At 37.0% G+C, this 21,922-nt stretch overlaps 3 protein-coding genes across 4 annotated transcripts; 2 read left to right on the forward strand and 1 right to left on the reverse strand.

Moving 5' to 3' along the window:
- Positions 1 to 451: 451 nt before the first annotated feature.
- Positions 452 to 3,683, forward strand: LOC139898666 (outer envelope pore protein 16-3, chloroplastic/mitochondrial-like). Of its 2 annotated transcripts, none has more exons than XM_071881421.1 (3): positions 452 to 578; positions 1,531 to 1,878; positions 3,322 to 3,683. In XM_071881421.1, exons 2-3 carry the CDS (start codon positions 1,548 to 1,550, stop codon positions 3,468 to 3,470), a joined length of 480 nt encoding a protein of 159 aa, XP_071737522.1. In that variant the 5' UTR covers positions 452 to 578; positions 1,531 to 1,547; the 3' UTR covers positions 3,471 to 3,683. The 2 variants fall into 2 exon arrangements, with proteins under 2 accessions (XP_071737522.1, XP_071737523.1); XM_071881422.1 differs by lacking the exon at positions 452 to 578 and adding an exon at positions 601 to 740.
- Positions 3,684 to 4,426: 743 nt separating this feature from the next.
- On the forward strand, positions 4,427 to 6,846 carry LOC139898668 (rhodanese-like domain-containing protein 9, chloroplastic). The gene is made up of 6 exons (XM_071881424.1): positions 4,427 to 4,564; positions 4,911 to 5,176; positions 5,756 to 5,906; positions 6,091 to 6,176; positions 6,388 to 6,492; positions 6,574 to 6,846. Exons 1-6 carry the CDS (start codon positions 4,518 to 4,520, stop codon positions 6,642 to 6,644), a joined length of 726 nt encoding a protein of 241 aa, XP_071737525.1. The 5' UTR covers positions 4,427 to 4,517; the 3' UTR covers positions 6,645 to 6,846.
- Positions 6,847 to 6,875: 29 nt separating this feature from the next.
- LOC139898667 (uncharacterized) lies at positions 6,876 to 11,834 on the reverse strand. The gene is made up of 9 exons (XM_071881423.1): positions 11,314 to 11,834; positions 9,531 to 9,677; positions 9,051 to 9,431; positions 8,865 to 8,969; positions 8,323 to 8,463; positions 8,029 to 8,232; positions 7,829 to 7,921; positions 7,273 to 7,384; positions 6,876 to 7,145 (listed from the first exon to the last, which is right to left on the reverse strand). The coding sequence occupies exons 1-9, from the start codon at positions 11,803 to 11,805 to the stop codon at positions 7,102 to 7,104; spliced, it is 1,719 nt and encodes a 572-aa protein (XP_071737524.1). The 5' UTR covers positions 11,806 to 11,834; the 3' UTR covers positions 6,876 to 7,101.
- Positions 11,835 to 21,922: the final 10,088 nt, after the last annotated feature.

The following is a 21,922-nucleotide window of genomic DNA, read 5'->3' on the forward strand; positions in this document are numbered from 1 at the left end:
GCCAAACTTATGTCTGGGTAAGTCATTATCAAAGGGCATTCAAGAAAAAGAAAAATTGTGATAATTTTATTGACACATTGGAAATTTTGTGGCCCTTTACGAATATAAATAGAGGAATAGATTGGTCTGATGCTTCTCATGGATTTTGTAATGATATTGTGTGTGCTGCTGTTATTAAATTGGGTTTTTAGGGTTTATGAAAGGAAATTAAGTGTTGCGGGTATTGGTGGTTTATGATGAGGAAGAGATTCATGTATAGATGGGAATATGGGATGAGGTGCAAGTTCTCACATGAAAGGATTTTAAAGAAAATAAACAAAATGATTTATTTAATGATTATACAAGGGCATTTTGGGAAGTGACATGAAAAAATGTTGGATTAATCACAAATAGGAGTGGAAATATCACTACCTTTTTTTTTTTAGCCATGCCTGCTGTCAAACCCGCCCAAATCCGGTCAAAATATTTCGGGTTCGGTTTTCTCCATCAAAATATGATTCTTTATCTATCTATATACGGACTATACTGTAACAAACAAATCCCCTATTACCGAATCACTCCGTCATTCACCCCTTGAGGTAATTTAATCTTAATCTTAATCCTAACCCTAACAAACACACATCACCGCATCTATTGATACCATTTATCATATTCATCAAATTGTTTACTGATTTAACCGTACATTTAAACTTTCTAGGGTTTACATTATCATCACGTGAATTAAATCGCTTTACTTACAAGTTACAATTCATCTCCATTTTAGCTTTTTTCGTTCAGTCTATTGTTTTTTGCTGTGATCCTGAAATTGATTGTTAGTTTTAGTTTGCTATTAGCTGAAATTATTTATGTTTAAATTCTATTGATTCGATTATCGATCGAAACATATTATAGCTCGTATGTACCAACATTTTTATACCTGTTATTAAATGTGGTTAATGTTCGTATCTTTATTAGTATATTAGTACTATATATGTATGTATATGCAGTGGCGGAATTATGATTTTTTTCAACGGCAAGGGCGGACCTACCTTTAGTCCAGTGATAGCACGGGCTACCACTGAAATACGCGATACAGTATAAATTTTTTAGAATTTTAACTAGTGATACTATTGCATAGTGTAAATTTTTGTGTGTGACACCACTGGATAATGTAATTTTTTTTTTTTTAACTTTTAACTAGTGACACCACTGATTACGAATTCTAGATCCGCCACTGTTCACCGGGGGCAAAAAAAATTTAAAACCGTAGCAATTTTTTTAGGTAAAATATGGAAGTTTGGGGAAAAAATTGAGGTTTCTTGGCAAATTATGGAGGTTTTTAGACAAAATCCGAAGTTTTTTGGGCAAAAATTGAAGGTTTTGGGCAAAATTTGAAGGTTTTTGGGCAAAATCCAATGGGGACAACATCAAAAAAACCAAACTTTTTACACTGAAAATTGCAAATCCACTGGGGGCCGGCTCCCACCCTGCCCGCAAATAGTTTCGCCCCTGTGTATATGTATTCTGAACTATTTGAATGGATATTTTTAGTTGGTAGAAAGAAAGGTATGGATACTACCGATCCTAGATACTTGGAGGAAGAAGATTCGTCATTGACGAAAACTATGAAGGGTGCAGCTTATGGTTTTGCTGCTGGAACAATTTGGGGTACTGTAGTTGCTACTTGGTTAGATGTGCCTCGTGTTGAGAGAAACGTTGCTTTACCTGGTTTGATCAGGACCTTGAAAATGATGGGTAACCATGGGTTGACTTTTGCTGCTATTGGTGGGGTTTTTATTGGCGTAGAGCAATTGACGCAGAACTATAGAATGAAGAGAGATTTTGTTAATGGAACTGTTGGTGGGGCCGTTGCTGGTGCCACTATCCTCGGGTTTAAAGGTTAGTATTCACTATTTTGTTGATTACTTAAGGTTTACGTTTTGTAGAGATATCATGTTGCTGTTGTTTGGTCACTTATTTTGTAGTAGGTTCGAATTACGAACCATACTTTTTTTATGTTTGTTAATGAGGAATCCATTGCTTTCTTTGTAGTTATTGAAATTTGTATATAGTGATATGGTGGAACTCCATTAATTCATTGCAGTACTTTTTTCAAGTATAGTACCATATCACTTTTCATTACTTTCATTAAGTACCGAAATAACTATAGGATTTCATTTTCGTAATGGAATGAAGTTCCTTCTTGTCAAAGTTTGTCCTTCACCAACCACTCTTGATTTAATGGTTGTCAGGAATTTGGCATCGCAGGCTTTTAATGTTCTTACTCTGTAAGCCGTTCAAAGTATTTTGATTAGGACTGACATAATCTATAACTAAATAAAGGTTGGTCTAAAGTTGGGTCATTGAATAGTTGAACTATAATTGCTAACAGACCCATCCTGGCATATGGTTAGTAACAAAGTTCTGTATAATCAGGACTAAATTATATGTATTTAGTACTCGTTGAAGGACTACAAACAGGTTTATGTAGTAATCTACATAATGCGGAGTATTTTTACCACGGCAAGGTATAAAGTTGTGTATCTAATTAATTATCAATGATTCCTTAGTCCCCAGTTGAATATCAATTAGCTTCAACGAGGTCTGATAGTTCATGTCTGCGGATGTTTTTTATGAGGTTTTTTATGTTCAGGTTACCAGGGAGGGCAAGTATTTTTACTCTGGTGTACGTGACCCAACCAGATTTATCCGTGACCATTTTCAAACCCTTCCCTGGCCACCACAAGATTTGAACCTAAGACCTCTTGTAAGGTTCTTAGGTCCCCAACCAATGGGCTCTTTGTGATGGTTAAAATTCCGTCTTCTTTGGCACATTATCTTGGATTTAGTTTGATATTAGTCAGTCAAACACAACATAAGTAACACAAGGAAAAGAAATTAATGAACATTTGCATTGGGCCCTTATAGGCAAATTTTTATAATGCTATGCTTATTATCGTCTCTATATCTCTTTTCTTCTCTTTGATGATTATGCTTTCATGAGCTTGACGTTAAGTTTGTCAATAGATTTAGATGCTTAGGTATATATGCCCTGTAAAAATCTGTATAGTTGTGTCAACAAGATGCATGCTTCACAAATCACAATACATTATAAGAAATTTTAGTTACAATAGATGATGGTATACTATAGTGTTACCCATGTTAAAATTGCCCAATCTAGACCATAAGTTATATTTAAGAAGACAATTGTAGAGTGGGGTTTTACCGGCTGATAAGCTACTTTCGTCTTTCCATAATCTTAATCTTATATCTTATAATACGTCCAACAGTTAAGCTGTCATCATGTTTTGGTTAATTAGAATTAAATGTTATGTTTTACAGGTAAGAGTATCTCAACAGCAATATCTGCTGGAGCTGCACTTGCAGCTACAGCTGCCGCAATTGATGTTGGTGGGCAGACGACAAGAATGGATACTGGTAAGGAGTACTACCCTTATACTACCAAGAAACGGGTTGATGCCGCCAATTGAGTACTGTGTGTTGCTGTGACGAAGCAGATTGCGTCTGTCTGTTGTGATAACTGATCAACCTTTCCAATATTTGTTGTATTATCTGTTTTGGAGATGTAAAACGTACTTTCATTTTGCTAGTGTTGGTATAATCTTTGTGCTGCTGAAATAAATTTACAGCAATTATATTGACAAAATCTTTTTTTACCCTTTTTCTTTTGGGACTTTATTCTATATGCTTGTGTACCAAAAGATGTTATAAAGTGATTATTTTAGCTCATAGGTGAGCAAGATTTCAATTCTACAATCGGGATTAATATTGTATATCATTGAAATTGAATTGACAAGTCTATCATAATTATGCATTTACTTATTATGTGTAGGTGTATAGTATAAATACTCGATGTACAAATTTGATAATTTTATTAAATTCAATGGAAATAAAAATCAGTGTCTATAACTAATACTACTACTCTACTAGTATACCTTTTGTTGATAAAAAATAAACAATTGCCTGTTTATTTAGTCTATTATTTAAATTTTTTTAATCTAGACTTCGAATTTTTGAGTATTATCTATTTAGTGGTTGGGGCCCTGAGATCCTTGCAAGAGGTCTCAGGTTCAATTCTTAGGGTGGCCAGGGAAGGGTTGGAAATAGCCAGGGAGTATTCCTGATGGGCTGCGTACACTAGAGTATGGAGTTGGATTACTCGCCCTTTCCGGGTAACCCGAACAGGGAACACCTTACAACAACTGATGAGACGATATTTTTTAAAACTTCTTGAATTTGTTCTCTAAGTATTTTAAGAGATAAATGAAACAACAGTAATTATTACATTACATTATTTATTATAGTAATTAGTAATTAAATTAATAAATAGAATAGATAGATTATTATTATTACTACTAGTTCTAAAAGGATCATAGAATACCCAATCCTATTCAATTTCTAGAATGCCACGTGTCAAGAGCCCATTGATTGTTTTAAATTTCTTGGTCCATCCATGGCTAGTTCATAATTAAGTTGCTATCACTCTCCTTCCAAAATATCCATCCATACACTAATTAATGGCGGGGATCAGTAACTGTTGCTCCTATGCACTCTCTTCTCGAAGGTAACTTCTCTTTTCATCAATTTATTTAATTAAAATTTAATTTAAATTAATATACTTTCCCAGTAAAAATGGTCTTAATGGATGAGGGTTTGACCTTATAAGGCCAACTGTATGTATGCAACTTCAGCTCTATTGCACCTTTTATGCCAAAAAATATGGAGAACTAGTTGTATAAAATAAAAATAATTATATATAAAAAAGAAAAAGAAAGAATACAGGATTAACATTGGTGACAAATTCTTTACATTATCTGTATCAATCTGGATTTTGGATAGTCAAACATTTGACTTCTGCAGTAGAATGATTATGGTACTGAAAGAGTTAACTGACTGCAATATGTTAACAGCAATTTAGGGACGTTTCCATTGAGGTTTAATAAAAGTCATCATAGTGGGACAACACGAATTTTTCGAACGAGTTTAAAAATAAATGCAGAAATTGAATATGTTAATGCTGAAGATGCAAAAAGACTTATATCAGACGAAGGGTACTCGATTGTGGATGTTCGAGACAAAAGTCAATATGAAAGAGCACACATTAAATCATGCAGAGCACACATTAAATCATGCAAGCATGTTCCTCTTTTTATTGAAAATACCGATAATGATCCAGGTACAGCAACTCACAAAGCTCTTCAAATTTATTGTCTTGATAGAAAACTAAGAAAAAAGAGGAAGCACATTTCACAGTTGCGAATCTAGGATCAAAACTCAAGGGGGTGTGAACTTTTTTTTCTTTCTAGTACTAGTTATATTTCAAGGGCGTTTTGGTGGGCTGATTACCTCCGAAAAGTATTAATACCAAAAATATCCGGGGTACCTATGTTAAATTTATTTAGTAGTGTCATATACAATTTAAAGAGTATTTTATAAAAACAAAAAAAAAAAAAAAAAAAATCAAACTAGTGTTGTCACAGAACATCACCCATCTCTATGTAGGTTCACCGCTGACATTTCATTACTTCACATAATATACATGCTAGCGAATAATATAGACAAGTGTACCAAAAAAGGAAAGATAGTTGATTTTCAGATGAATTTTTTCTATTTAATTTGTAAAGGGTGGATGTTAAAATTCTTGATTATACACGATTATCGTTAGTAGGAGAAAAAAAGTATTATCATTGGTTGTTTCAAGACCTTCGTCTGTTGGTTTTTCTGTATTAAATATAAAAAATTTGGTTTAATGCAGGAACTATAGTGAAAAGGCAATTGCATAACAACTTCTCGGGTTTGTTTTATGGGTTACCATTTACTAAGCCTAATCCAGAATTCGTGCAGTCAGTGAAAAGCCAATTCTCGCCCGATAGTAAAATTCTAGTAGTCTGCCAGGAAGGACTCAGGTAAAAGTTTGGTTGGAGTACTAGTAGTTATTATTATTGGTTAATAAATAAATGATAACGACGATGTAAAAACTTTTATTTCCCCCAAATGTGTCGATTTCAACGAGACTCATGCTCCTGTTTATTCATTAATTTCCATTCTTTGTGATTGTTGGTAATGCTTTTGTTCTGTTGTGGTTGAAAGATCTGCTGGTGCTGCAAACAAGTTAGAAGCAGCTGGATTTCAGAATATAGCATGTATAACATCTGGACTCCAATCTGTACAACCAGGTCCGTTCAAAGCTTCTTCTACGCATTACCCCTTAACAAAACTAGTAGCGTACGAGAGAAAAAAATATTAAAATATAAACTTTAAGAGATAATGTCCTCATGGGGTCCATATGGGTCGTATCAGAACCTCTTGATACTATAAAAGATCCTTTCTTTTATTAATTTTATTGATTTACTTGATCTTAAAAGAGGTTTTGATGTGTGTATTCAGGATTATTTGATGTTGAAGGTTCTATTGAGCTAAAAGATGCTGGTAAGGCTGGTTTGGTTCAAGTACAAGGCAAAATTTCGGCCGTTCTTGGAACCGTACTCATTTGTAAGTAATGCTACTCATATTAATTACCCGCGTGTGTACTCACAAATCTGTAAGTAATGGTTTTATGGGATTTATTTACAGGTGCATATCTTTTCATAACTTTCTTTCCAGATCAAGCAGAAAAGATCCTTGCATTGGTTCCTTCAAGTTAACAACTGTATGATGAGATTAAAAGTTTTGCACTTCTTGTGTTTTGATTTTGAATCATGATTTGAGTGTAGTAAGATCTTTTTAAAAACCATAGAACATGTGATGATAGGCTTGTAGATTTAGTTGTAATTTTCACTGATCTTAATGTGTGCGGTTGATAAATTTGTTGAAAACAACACATGAGATTTATTAAGTTCGAATTGATGATAAAACAGTTCACACCGTTATTATAGAGAATCAGAGCTCCACAACTGAAGCAAAAATTTGATATGATCATAATAGAAAAATTACAATGTTACTCAATAATAATTTTATGTATAATTATTTATGTATAATTTAAAAATTACAATGAGTTGGCAAAAGCATGTGTACCAAAAAACAATTTCTAGTGGCATAGTGTTAGGCCAAAATTGTTGCAAATCATGTTTTTATATCACTGTCCAACATCATTTTAAATTGTTATTCTCCTTGTAAGCAGTACAGTTGCCTAACATTCCCAGAGGCTGCAGAGCATCATATAACAATCGAGTTAATAATGTTGCAAAATGATAATATTGCAGTAACTCGTGTTTGTATTAATATGCTATTTAAAAATAAAATATAATGTGGTGGTAACGTGAAATGAAGTACCGTATAACCAGTCTTTAAAGTAGACGTGTAGTGCAGCTGATAGCTCCCGCTTTCTATTGTCTTCCAGTTGTGTTTCTTTCAGTATCTGTTTAACCTCAACCAAGTTCTTGTCCTGTAAAAGTAAAGACAAAAACAACTATATATTAGTACTGACCCATGATTATAACTATGCTTGTTGAGTTGAGTTGGGTTAGGTTAGGTTGTCCTAGAAACGTTCTAGGTAATCGGTGGCAATTTCAACACATTTACTTAATGAATGAATCAATTAAGGTTGTGTTTAAACGAATGCTTTTTTAAAAAGTAAACAGCTCAAATGGGTAGATGGGGCCGAAAATCACCCTTAATGTGTCTCTTGATGCATAAAACCCTATATTCATTTTACCAAAAAATTATAGTTAATTGAAATAATATCCTTTGTTATCGTATTTGACTTGGTAAAAGAATATATAATTGGAAAAAAAGGCTTTCTGGTCAACTCGAACCAATCTGTAACCAAAAACTACAAATTACCCAACTCGCCCGTTCAAGTCATGACAGAATGACATCCTGAACATACATTTTTCTTTTGAGATGACATGTACACATCCGGCAATGGAAATGGATTGTCTTTTGTGGACCCAGATCCTTCACCTTCAAACCAATTGGGGATCTGTAACCAAAAAAAAAAAAAAAAAAAAAAAAAAAAAACCTCATATACCATAATATTAGAGAAAAACTTTGATTTTCGGTTTTATTTAGACACACACACGAGCATACCAGAAAGTTGGTAAACTGGTCAGGTTCTAAGTGAGTAGCAGACTCAGTTTGACAATCAGATACACCAGCAGGATGTGATATTGAATCGTGTGGATCAACTAAACCAAGTGCAATTGGCTCATCCCATCTGTTAGGACTAGCCTCAACACCAACTTCTTTCATGTGTTCCTCCAGCTGCGGATAGAACGTATTGTATGGTGCCACCTGTGAATCAAAAAAGATAATAATTTATATAACTTACAACATAATAAACAAATAAGATTGTGATTGCACAACGAACGATATTGAACAAACCTGCAGCTTATGGTTATCACCAACAATAAGTGGTTGCTGATTTACCCCCAAAAAGAATACACATTCACGACAATTAGCAATACAGATACGCTTTGCTGCTGATATCACATGAACTCTCTCACAATGCTCAATCCTTACAGCCTGAGCAAGAAAACAACAAACAATGCAACCCACATGGTCACATTAAAAGCATCTTTCGTAAAGGAATTTTTTAACCCACATATTGATATACCATAGTAACTAACTTATTAACCCACTAATTACGCAGTTGGTCCCTCACACTAACGATCGTTAGGTTTTTCCGTTAAAATTAGTCATGTGCTCGACACATGAGGGTGGGTTCGTCATTTCACATGACTAATTTTAACTAAATAAACTAACGGTCATTAGTGAGAGGGACGGACTGTGTAATTAGTGCAACCCTCGGTGACCAACCACGTAAAAAAAGATAAAAAGGCTATCGTGCAATATGAAACAAACCTCAGGGACCAACCGTGTCATTTTTTATTATAAAAACAGGTAGCCAAAAAGTATATGCATACCTTTCCAACTGGACCAAGCACTATAGTTGCATCAGAGCATCCATATATGGTGACATATTTCATTGGAGCTAATAGATATATGACAGATTCATGACAATTTATGACCTGCAAAGAATAAATTACGTTCACATTAGAGATTAACAATTATCCAAGTAGATATATTAGAAGATGATAAGAAAAGTTGACCTTTACAAAAGAACTATTAAGTTCAGAAGATTGCTTGACATATGATTGTTTAGAGATCCCCTCTATATTACTGGAACTATTAACACTGGTTGAGGCCTTAGGTGTGTTTGAATAAGCATCAGCCATTGTAGCATCCGAATCAGAAGCATTAGGGGTCCCACTTTCTTTAATAGCAACTTTTTCAGAGATATGTTCCAAGGCAGAAGATATATTCTGCTCAATCCAGTCACGAACCTGTGATGCAGGAACCGGAGCAGCCGGCATATCAGGATCTGAATTAGCAAAAAAAGGAGCGTTATGGCTCAACGGTATTTTCTCTGATCCTTTATCGCCAAAATACATCAGAAATGATAAATGCTCAAATTTTTCCATTGTCAAAACCTGCGAACATTACAGCCTCATCAAAAGATAATCCTATAATAATATTGTAAATAACATTATTGATATATTATCATAAGGTAAATGTAACTTTAAACAAACCAGTGAATCTTCGCCTTCAGCAGTGTTTTCAACAGAGTCAGATAATAGAGATATTATGTTGCCCAGATGCTTCTGTATATAGGATAATTGATGAGCTTCTTCATCAGATTGTGATGGCATAGCCCTACGAACATTGCTGCGCGCAAGCTGATTATTGCAATACCAACCTTATGTCAGTTTCAAAATAGAAGCAATACACATGCACATTATGTATGTAAGCAAGGAGGATACATCCACTAACGTAGACGAAAAATACATCAAAAGTGAACGAGTCCATATCGGAAAAGTAAGCACCACCTTTCATATGCGAAGTTAATAACTAATTAGTGAATTAGATGCGAGTTTATACTTGAAAGGGGCCAAAGAGCAATTTAAGCTGAAGAACAAGCTGTCGGCATCCTAGTAAACAAGACGAAATGGAAGTAATTTTGACTTTTGAGGCTATATCCAGCTTACATACCATCTAGCTGTCACATAGCACATTGGCATTTAAGAATTTAACAGCTATTAGGGGCACCTGTGATAGTGGGCAATCAAAAGAAAAGAAGTATAATGTAGTTGGAATAACTGGTTTCAATGTATGCTGGGCTAATGGTTAAGAACCCTAGAGAGCAAAGGTGTTTCTAAATCATAGAATATTTGGTACATTTCTTAGCGGGTCAAGTTCCATTAGTGCTTTCAACTGCATGGTTACATTGCACAGTAATAGAATCAGCAGACTCCCTTCTGTAAGAAACTTCCAATAAAGAATTATAGCTAAAATCAGACCCTCTAGACACTGTCTAAACACACAAATACACAATATTGAACCAAGAAAGGAAAATCTGTTGGAAGCCCATAACTTGATATTCAATTCAGAATATCTATTCCGGAATAGACATTATATCTATTCAGAACTTAACAAGAAATATAACAAACAAGGCCATTGCTTCTTTGATCTAGCGGACTGCATACTGAATAACTTAATGACAAACAGATAGATATTTGAAGCTACATTGCAAAAGGCTGAAACACTTGCAACCAGTGTTGCAAAAGTCGGCCGACTTGACCGACGTGTCGACCGACACGTCATTTATTAGGCATGACCGACGCGTCGACCAACACGTCATTTATTAGGCTTGACCGACGCGTCAATGGTAAAAAGTCGGCCAACTCTAAATAGTCGGTCAAAGTCGGAAAAAGTCGGTTAAAGTCGGTCAAATTCGGTCAATTTCTATATAATTGTTCATTGTTCTTGTTTATTGTAAATGCAGTTTATATTTAAAGATTCGATTTCCATATAATATTATATACTAATAAAATCATTTTAAAAAGTCAACGTTGGTCAACGCCCGACGCGTCCCCGTTGCGTCACCGTCTCGACCGACTCGTCCTTCCAAGGTCCCGACCGACGCGTCCCCGACTCACGTCTGTTACAACCTTGCTTGCAACAATTCCTCCCCAAACTTAGTGAGTGGAAAACCAATTCGATAAATCTCTCGTTATATTTCATTCCATCAGAAGGAAACTTCATAAATCACATACTGAATGTGAACATAATATCATCCACTCCCCAAATTACACCTTGACTTTCAATTGACCATTTCACCAGTCAGGTCTTGTATGCCACATTATCAATCTTATATAACTACCATTGTGCCACATAATCGCTGTTATGTTAGTTTTAACTCCTTAACCATCTATATCCATATATAAAATATAAATGAGCTCAAGCTCCACATTGTAATGATTAGATCATCAAAATCCACAAGTACTATATATAAACTTAGCAAAATAAAATGACCTGTAACGGCGTAAGAGCAGATAAGAAGCCATCAAATGCAGAAGTAGAAGGCCACACATCAGCAACAGCAGCAGAATCCCTATGTCCTTTAGGAAGTAATCGCTTATACGATTGAATATACAAAAAAATAATCAGATCATACACATTAACACCGACGGAATCAACGTCATCAGGTTTCGCAATCACAACCGGATCCGAATCAGAATAATGTACGGACGCAATAATCTCAAACACGAGGCGCGCGTGTTCATGTGAGATCTGTAAAGTTTCAGCGAAAACGGATGAATTAATACGGTGTGGATGGAGTTTATGGATTGGATTTTGAAGAAGCTTGTCACGGAGTGAAGTTAGGGTTTGTGTTGCGTCGGTGAAGATGAGCTTTTGGAGAGGAATTAAACCGTGTTCGAATGGTTCACGGCGTGTGTGAATGTAGAGCTCTGACGGTGTTGATGTTTGTTGCTCCGACGTTGGCGGCGGTGGTGATTCCGGCATGATGGTGGTGGATCTGAAAGTGTTGGGAGAGTGAGTGTGGGAGATAGGGAAATGTGGTAATAATAATTAAGAGGTCAAATGGTTATTGATTAGTTAATCATGGAATTATAAATTATAAATTATAAAAATTACAACTTCGGGATGTAAATATGTAATATTAAAATCACTTCAGTTTTGTTTATTGCAAAAATGTAAAATGTAAAATAACATAGAATAGAATAGAATTAATAGATTGAAAGATCAACATAATTGAGTCATGCCATACAGTGTCTCCATTCATAGATCTATGACCTATCAATGCATCTGTTGATCTCATTACAAACCTACAGATTTTTTTTTTTTCAAAATTCCAAATCAAACCTAATTTTTTCCCCTCCCAACACAAAAACTCATCTTCTTCCGATTGAAAATGGATCTAGATATGGTCTCTCACAGACTTTACACACGGATTCGTCTCCTCCGCATACGAGTGTTGATGCTTTAGACGCTCCTTGGGTTGAAACTCACTTTTTTGGCGATCTGCAGACGGGAATCAATGGAGCATCGTTGGAGATGGCTGCCAGATGTGAATCAAACGGGGCTTTAACGATATTCATTGGGAGATTGTAGAAGAAGTGTACTTGGCATATGGTTGAGAATGCTTTCGGCAAATTTGGAACGTTGACCGATGTTAAGTAATAGAAGGTATGCTTTTGGTCATACACTAGGTATGCTTGATTAGTTTATCTAAGAAATTCTAAGTGGTTCTAAGGTAATATGGGATCTACTAAAGGTTTAACTAAGGTGATTTTTGGTTCTTACTGTTGTTCCCCTGGTATGTTGATAACAGAGCTTCGCACGTATTTAACAAACTAAGTGACCAGGTCGACTACGGAGAGGCAGGATCATTTTGGTTCCAATATAATTAGAGACTGTTCGGAAAATTCAACAACCAAGTCCGTGTATAATTGTCTTTCTTCGCCACCACTCAAAGCTTGTAAATAATATGAAACATTATTGTCTAATACCAGTCCCCAGCAACGGTGCAAAAAACTTAGTTACCATACTGTTATCGCCTAAAAATTCGGTTTCGTTTGTCGTATAACGAGGTTCACTAAGCGAGTCCCAGAAGGGTACTAACTAAATTTTTTATTTGTAAGAGCGGCGCCTAAATCTACTACTCTTTCCCCTGGGTGAGTAAGAGAAGTATGCCCTAGAGTCGTTCGTTTAAGAAGACAACTGAAGAGAACCTTCGGAATAGTAAACTTAGTAAATTAACTAAGGAGTAATATGGGATAGTTTTGGTTTTTTTTAATTTTTAAGACAAACAAACAAATAAATAAGTAAAGCGATAAAGATAAAATTCGTATTTCAGATAAGGTTAAAGTAACTGCATGCTATGATTTCATCAGTTACTTGGCTGAAATTGTGAAATGTTGGTTCATGAATAGGTGATGACCTCAGATTCATTATGTTGTACCTAGACGCTCTAATCAGATAACTGACATGTCACTGGGTAATTACACTAGTTTTGGTATTTTGAATAGACAACAATGCCCTCAACCACCGACGTCCATCGAACATTGCTACATGTAGGCGTGGGCGGCTCATCAATAGGAGCGCTCTAAAAAGGCGGCATATTAACATTCCATAAGGTCTAAACTTTCTTATGCATAACGAAAGATCATACAGTATCCCTAATTCGAGAGACGTGATGTGTTTTAATGCTTTGTGTAACACCCCGTTTTTCTTAGCATGATGATTTGGACGTCTGGTGAAGTTTGATGTACGAGTTTGATCCTATTTTTATATATAACATTAACCGCATTTGACACTAAGGGTGTTAAAAAGTGATTTTGGCTCACGCTCGCAATGATATGAATCACACTCGCGTTTTGGTAAGCAAAAAAATAGTTCGTGTTCTAGTGATCTCGCGGTCGCGATAAACGACCCTCGCGGTCGCGAAATGAGGATTTTCGACCAGCTATTTTTTTTAGTGTACATCGCGACTGCAATTATGAGCCTCGCGGTCGCGAGAAGTCGGCCAGAAATGCCCTTTTAAACTCGTTTTTAAGGGGTTTTGAGGGGTGTTCTTGTCTTTTTACATTAGGGGCCGATTTTAAGCCACAAAACTGACTTCAAGCTCACTTAGAGCTCATTCTTATCCATTCCAACATTTCAATTTAGTGAGAGAGAGCTTGAAACCCTAGAGTGAGAAAGTGTGAATCCAGTGAAGAAGAAGCTAGTTTCCATCCTTTTGAGTTGAGTTCTTGTTGAATCCACTTGCTAGCCATCTCTTGGTGTTGTGGTAAGTTCTAATTCCAAGTCTTAGTGTTTATTTGGGTTAGGGTTAGACTTTTATTCATGTGTTGGGTGTAAGCCTCATTTCATGAAGAAAAAAAAAAGGTGATTTTGGGTAAGATTCAAGTAACTAAACCTAAAGATTCATAATCTAGGGTTTTATGTTATAAATTGGGGTTGTAGGCTTTAAAGTGTTGTTAGAACACTAGCTCACTTAGTTGTTAGTGAAATGGGTGTTATTAGGGTTATGGGTGACCCAAATGCAAGTATAGACTTTGAAATGGGTCAAATGGGTGTATTGTGACCCAACTAACAAAATGAGATGTTTATTGCTCAAAACTTGTGTTAGTTGGTGTGGTTAGACTTTAATCACTAGTCATTAGTGATTTAAAGTAGTCTTGACCTAGTAGAGGGTCGGTGAAATCTTTTGATGAGTTGTTTGATGTGGCAAAGGGTTTTGAGTCACTTGTTTCGAAAAAGAGTGACTTCACTTTTAGCAAAAGAAAGTTTGAAGCTACAAGCCGTTCCAACAAGAAGAGCAAAAATGTGACCGAGAGCGTCGGTAGTGTGAAGAAAGGTGCTTCCGGAGGTTATGTGATCATTTGTTATAATTGTGGGCAAAGGGCTCATATGTCTCGTGATTGCCAGAACCCATCTTCTAACAAAATCACATGTTTTAATTGTCAAAAGGAGGGGCACCGAAAGTCGGAATGTCCCGATTTGCATGGGGATCAAGTCAAAAAGCTCGAAAAGGTGGCGGGTACGGATAAGGGGCGAAATTATTTGATGACCACTGAGGAGGCCAAGAAGTCCAACGAAGTCGTTTCAGGTACTTTATGGTTAACTTAATCCGGTAATGATACTATTTGATAGTGGTGATGATTTATCATTTGTGTCTCCAAAATTTGTGCCTAAGCTTAATAAATCGCTAGCTAAGTTAGATCATCCGGTAGAAGTCGAAATAGCGGATGGTAAGATGGTGCTAGGGGTTGAAGTGTGTAAAAATTATGATGTTGTGTTTGGTGCCGAAACCTTTAAAATTGATCTTATCCCGATGACTTTGGGTGAGTTCGATGTTGTTGTTGGCATGGATTGGCTCGATCATCATAGAGCTGATATTGCATGCCATGAGAAGTTTATTCGTGTGAAGAACCCAAGTAAGGGGGAGTTAATTATTCATGGTGAGAAACGGAGAAGACTTGTGCCATTATGCACTTATGCATGGGCATGTCGGCTCCTTGGTGGCAGTGGCATGGATTTTCTTACACTTGTAGTTGATACTCGTAAAGAGTCTCCATCCATTCGTAGTATTCTGGTGGTGAACGATTTTGAAGACGTGTTTTCGGATGAGTTACCGAGTGTCCCGGTGGAAAGACAAGTTGAATTTCGCATTGAGTTAGTTCCGGTGGCTACTCCTATTGCTAAAACATCTTATCGTTTAGCGCCAACGGAAATGCAAGAGTTGTTGAATCAAACCCAAGAATTGCCTGAAAAGGGTTTTATCCAGCCGAGTGCTTCGCCTTGGGGTGCTCCGATTTCTGTTCGTGAAGAAGAAGGATGGTAGTATGCGGATGCGTATTGATTATCGGGAGTTGAACAAAGTAACGATCAAGAATCGTTATCCATTACCTCGGATTGACAATTTGTTTGACCAACTCCAAGGCGCGACTTATTTCTCTAAAACTGACTTACGGCCCGGTTATTACCAAATGCAGGTCTGTGAGGATGATATTGAGAAAAAGGCCTTTCGAACTCGTTACAGACATTTTGAATTCGTAGTAATGTCTTTTGGTCTTACGAATGCGCCCGCGACATTCATGGATCTTATTAACCAAGTGTGCCTACCTATGTTGGACAAGTCGGTGATTTTGTTCATTGACGACATACTCGTTTACTCTAAGATTATGAAGGAAAATGAACATCATTTGCGTGAAGTGTTGAAGACGTTGCGAAGGGAGAAGTTGTATGCTAAATTCTCCAAGTGTGAATTATGGCTAAGGGAAGTGCAATTCCTTGGCCATATTGTGAATGAAGAAGGTATCCAAGTAGATCCAAGAATGTTAGAGGCGGTGAAGGGTTGAGAACAACCGACTACACCAACGAAAATTCGAAGTTTTCTCGGATTGGCCGGTTACTATGGTCGGTTCATCCAATACTTTTCTGAAATCGCTTCTCCATTAACCAAGTTGACAATGAAGAATGTGAGATTTAATTGGGAGAATGAGCAAGAAATTGATTTCCAGTTATTGAAAGAGAAATTGTGTCAAGCTCCGGTGTTGGTGTTACTGGAAGGAATTGGAGATATGACGGTTTATTGTGATGCTTCAATCAATGGGCTTGGGTGTGTTCTAATGCAAAGGGGTAAAGTCATCGCTTATGCCTCTAGACAATTAAAGGAGCACGAGAAGAGATACCCGACTCACGATCTTGAGTTGACGGCAGTGGTTCATGCTTTAAAAATTTAGCGCTACTATTTATATGGTGTTGATCAAACCAAAATCGTTAAGTGTGATTAGATTTCGGGTTTGAGTGCTTGATTTGGGAGAAATAGAGAGTCGAATGTTTTAACTCCAATAATTGTGCAAACCCCGATTTGGAATCTGGATTCCAAGGGTGTAAAACAATCGATTGAATTAGCCTTATTCGATCTGAATCGAATAAGCTAATATCTAAGAGTGAGGATTAATTCCGACGATGATCGGAGCACCGGCCGGAATTGGTTTAACGACTGAAGTGATGTTACCGCAATTGATTTGGGCAGAGTAACTTTAATGCATCCAGTGTTGTGTGAATGAAAGATCTTGTTTACGTATTTATAGATGTTTAGGAGGGAATGGTGACGTGGCACATGTCCCTTTCATGGTTGTAGCGAACTTTGTCAATCCCGAGGGGTGACGTGGCACCTGTCCTTTTAGTGGGGAATAACAGATCCTAACGAACTTCCCTAGATTTGCGGGCTGACGTGGCATGCAACTTGCTTGCATGCTCGTTCCGTTATCAGGTGATCAATCCGGGACAGAGTGTCTTTTCCGGGGTAGTGCACATTCTCCGGGACAACGTGCTTGTCTCGGGAGAATATCTTCGTGTCGGGTTGGAATGCCGTGATGGTACTGACGGCAGGTTGATTCCGGTTAAGGCATCACGGTGCTCTCAGTCTAGCCGGGTGGGTCTTCGCCGAACACTTGGGAAGTGTTTCTTCACGGTTATGATTATGATGACTGTCTTCACAATGCTTGATTATGATTGTCATAACCGGCTGTATGGTGCCGATTGTGCGTATGTCATCCGGGTTCTTGGTCTTGCCATTTGCCCGGCGTGGTAAAATTCCCGGGATGACGTCAGACGAATGTCGAGAAAAGAAGTACGCATTCCGGGACGCATAGTATCGGGTAGGATTTTTGCCGAGACTCTTGCCTGTTTTTGAGAAGGATAATTATGTGTATCATTAAGTCCCCCCAGTTTGATGGAGGTAGCCAGAACGGTTACTGTCGTCAAACTTCTGAGATAAGGCCACACTTCCTGATTGGATGTGCATTTAATGTTTGTCAGCGCGAAAAGAAATTTCTGCAAATGCGCCTCCTTTTTATGCTTTTTCCTTTTTCGATGTCTTGGAACGTTTTCCAAGGGGTAATTGTATACCACTTTCATCATTACTTCTTGTTTCCTTTGTGTCTATAAATAGCTTCGCTTTTCTCCTGAGTTTTGCACTTTTTACTTCCAACTATTCTACATTTCTGTTCTTCAATACTACTTCACTTTTGTAAATTCTCAGCCTTCGAAAGTTGCCTTTCGGTGTTATGAATAATCCATTTGCTTGTTTAGTTATTGATGTTGTTGTTGTTGTTGGTGCCCGAAGGACGGCATTGCCGTTTTTTACTGAGTCATTTTACCCACAGCATTGGTGAGCACTTGTATTTTTCCTTTTCTGTCTTCTCTTCTTGTGCGACCCTCTTATTGCTGTTTTGTTTTGTTTCAGGCTTCGATTTGGATCTGAAGATTTGTTTCGAATCCTTGGATTTTTTCGAACGTATTCCGCCTTTAACTGTGGATAGATTGGAAACAACCGAACGCCGGTGGTCTTTCGACTTATCTTACGTTATCCGACTGGTCGCTGGGTTGTTGGATCTTCTGGGCTCGAGGAATACGATTCGTTTGTGCTCGGATAACGATGTGCTATGCATATCCCTTGCGAACGAAAGTTGTTTCTTGTGCTTCCGGTTGATTTCGAGACTGGAATTACGACCTCTGGGGCCGTCGGACACTCGCCTGTCTTGCGATCTTCCCAATTGATAACGCCAAAATTATACATGTTTATTGTCGTTATTTCGATCCAATGTTGTTCCATTTGTATGTAATTGTTATACGTATGTATTGTAATTCATGTACATTTATAAAAAGTCCATTGTGAATGAATAAATGAAGACCAATAGCGAAAACAGAGTTAAAACGAAGATCAAATGCGTAAAACAGCCCGAAACCACTGAAACAGGTCCAAATGCGGCGCATCTCTCTTAGATGCGGCGCATCTTTACACCAAATAACTCCCGACAGTTTCAGATGCGGAGCATGAAGACTTCTGGGCCAAAACAGCAACAGATGCGGCGCATCTGAGATGGATGCGGGGCACCCAAGCCAGATGCGGCGCATCTGTCCCAGATGCGGCGCATCTGACCCCCTGCCGACAGTCCTGAGTGCAAAATCAAGCTAGAATCTACTAAACGTAAAGAGATGCGGCGCATCCCAAAGAGATGCGGCGCATCTGGTCACTTTCTGGCCAAAATACCTAACTTTTTAGGCTATTTAATGAAGCAAATGGTTACTTACTTGAGAGACCTTCACTACTACGTTCTCCCCCAGTTTTAAGACGATTTTCAAGGTCCAAGGAAGGCTGCAAGTTAATCTCCACTCTTTCAACATCAATATTAAGCTAGGATCGTTTATCGCAATTGGTACTATTGTTCTATATCTTTTTAACATGAATTCAACTTGTATTTACTGTTTCATTAGTTCTACTATGATTATGTTAGGCTAAAAGCCTTGTGTGTTTGCTTCAATGTAAGATTTATGGCATGGGATTTTTCTATACTTTGATGTTATGCTAGTTATACATATGTTTGATTGATTTAATTATCTAGTTCAACCGTAAGAACCATTGTTATGCATGTTTAGATCATTACTTCAATTATATAGATTGCAACCTATTAATGTGAGTTAACTAGGAAAACAATCTATACTTCAATACATCTAGTAATCTAGACGATTAGATACATACACTTAAGTGATTTTGTTATGTGTTTAATTCGGTAATTGAATAAGTTCCAAAGCAACATAGTTATGAAATTACCTCAAGTGATTGTTGTAATTAACGTTTCATGTGAGTTTAACCGGGTTGAATCTAGTTAGTTAATCAATCTAAATCACCATGTTCTTTCAAGAAATCCATTGTTGTAACTATCTTTATATTCTAGTTCAATTATACGAGTTATGACTTGATTTATGTGAATTTATCTAAGGCTATAATTTGTACTTCAACACCTAGTGATCTAGACACCTATATGTGAATATAGGATGGTAATTGGATGATATTTAGGTTTTACAATCATGTAGTTTACTTAGAGTGATCTTAGTAAACTAGGTTTTATGTGAATTTAACCAAGAAAGAATCCTGTTGATTAAACATAGTTCTTAAATTTATAGATATTGTGAAATTGATATAAACTACTCTATTGTAACTATCGCATAACGGTTTTAATTATAAAAGAACAATCCCTGTCATCTATCAAGCATAGAAGTAAACACCGCATTCTCATTATTGTCTTTCATTATATTTATTTACTGTTTCGTTAAACAAAAACACAACTTCAAATATAAACTCCCTTTTTTAGAATAATTAATCGTGGTAAAATCATTTAAACAAACTTCTCCCTGTGGATCGAACTGGTCAATTTACTTGCTAGTTACTACATGATCGGGTTTTAGTTGCCTATATTATGTGTTAATTATTAAGCATATTGTCTACATTTTAAAGGTTACGTCTTAACACATCAACTTTTTGGCGCCGCTGCCGGGGAGCGGTTTTGTTAAAAGATTTTAATAAACTTTGAATTATTCGATCCTTTTGTAGGAATTCAATTCCTAGAAAAGTTACTTTTTATTGTAAGCTTGTATTTTTGCAATTGGTTTGTTTGTGTTGTTGTGATTGCAGGATAGGCATTAGTGCATGAATCTACGTTCTTCCAACTCTAATTTAATTCCTTCATATCCTGAACCTGAAAGAGAACTTCACGAACGCTTAAGAGCTCAAGAAGTAGAATCTCTTGCTCAAGGTTTAGAATCACTTTCGTTAGATTCTAACTCTGAACCAATTGTTCAACCAATCATCGAGCCAGTCATTAAAGAAGAGGAAGAGATGACTGCTACAAATCAAACGATGGATGCTTTGATGAAGGCAACAAGGACAGGACAAGGCCACGCAATTGTTCAACCTACGATGACTGATGGTTTTGAAATAAAGGGACAATTTCTCCACATGGTGACTAATACATGTCAATTCGGTGGAGCCCCAAATGAGGTTGCTAACGAGCATCTTCGTAAGTTTGTAAGCATTTGCAAGCTTTTCAAAATCAAAGATGTCTCCGATGAAGTTGCATGTCTAAAAATCTTTCCATGGTCCCTAAAGGATGATGCAAGAGATTGGCTAGACTCATTACCGGAAGGTTATATTGAAAACTGGAATGATATGATGGACAAATTTTTGTCAGAATTCTTCCCCGCTTCGAAAGCAGCAAAATTGCAAAGTGACATAAATCACTTCAAGCAAAAGTCTAACGAGACTCTTTATGAAGCTTGGACCCGATTTAATAAAATGCTTAGGGTATGTCCTCAACACGGGTTGAATACATTCCAAAAAGTCCAAATTTTCTATAAAGGAGTCAATGTGGCTACCCGGAAGGATATAGATGTTGCAGCAGGAGGATCAATCATGAAAAAAATGCCCGAAAACGCTCACACGATAATTGCCGATATAGCAGCCCATTCTCATAATTGGCATCAGGAGATGGAATTCTCTAGATCGTCAACAGTTGCTAATGTCGAAAGCAACGATGAAATCGCTGCATTAAAAGTTCAATTGGCAAATCAAGCAAGGCAAATCGAGAAGGTAACCAAAGAAATGCACGCTATCAGGGTAGGGTGCGAGTTGTGCCAAGGTCCCCACCTCACACGAGATTGCGACCAAACGACGATGGAAGAGCAAGCAAATTTCCTAGGTTACATGCGAAAAGGTGAGATGAATTTTGACGACTTTCCGGCGGTTGAAGCAAATAATCGGAAATATCCTCCTGTCAACAGTTATCAAATAGGAGGACCTTCAAGTTCAAACAACAACTACCACGGAGGGAATGCAGGTTACCAAAATAACCGAAATTTCTAGAATCAAAATCAAAGAAATACACCACCGGGTTACAATCATCTAAACAATCGTAATCAACCGCCACGAAATTACCAAAATAATTTCCAACACAATCAACCACAAGCACAACCACAAGTACTTATACAACCACAACCTGAGAAGAAATCCGGTTTAGAAGATCTGTTGAGAGATTTTATGGTTAAACACGAACAAAATTCAGAAATTCAAACTCAGCAAATTCGCAATCAACAAGCTACGATTCAAAACTTAGAAAGGGATGTTGGAAGGATCTCACAGTTACTAGCAGAGAGACCACCTGGTGCTCTCCCCTCAAATACTCAAGTGAATCCTCTTAACAATCAAACAAGGAATGAGCATGTAAATGCTATAACCACTAGAAGCGGTTTAACTACTAACCCGGAGACC

This window comes from Rutidosis leptorrhynchoides, chromosome 3 (genome assembly GCF_046630445.1).
Source record: "Rutidosis leptorrhynchoides isolate AG116_Rl617_1_P2 chromosome 3, CSIRO_AGI_Rlap_v1, whole genome shotgun sequence".
Taxonomy (NCBI): Eukaryota; Viridiplantae; Streptophyta; class Magnoliopsida; order Asterales; family Asteraceae; genus Rutidosis; species Rutidosis leptorrhynchoides.

Bases quoted from the DNA above. Each gene is read 5' to 3' on its own strand.
- LOC139898666 (XM_071881421.1), top strand. From the start codon at position 1,548: ATGGATACTACCGATCCTAGATACTTGGAGGAAGAAGATTCGTCATTG. The intron at 1,879-3,321 runs GTTAGTATTCAC...TATGTTTTACAG, and splicing joins CACTATCCTCGGGTTTAAAG to GTAAGAGTATCTCAACAGCA.
- LOC139898667 (XM_071881423.1), bottom strand. From the start codon at position 11,805: ATGCCGGAATCACCACCGCCGCCAACGTCGGAGCAACAAACATCAACA. The intron at 9,432-9,530 runs GTTTGTTTAAAG...TAATGTTCGCAG, and splicing joins CTGAAGGCGAAGATTCACTG to GTTTTGACAATGGAAAAATT. The intron at 8,970-9,050 runs GTCAACTTTTCT...TATTCTTTGCAG, and splicing joins TTAATAGTTCTTTTGTAAAG to GTCATAAATTGTCATGAATC.
- LOC139898668 (XM_071881424.1), top strand. From the start codon at position 4,518: ATGGCGGGGATCAGTAACTGTTGCTCCTATGCACTCTCTTCTCGAAG. The intron at 4,565-4,910 runs GTAACTTCTCTT...ATATGTTAACAG, and splicing joins TATGCACTCTCTTCTCGAAG to CAATTTAGGGACGTTTCCAT. The intron at 6,493-6,573 runs GTAAGTAATGCT...ATTTATTTACAG, and splicing joins TCTTGGAACCGTACTCATTT to GTGCATATCTTTTCATAACT.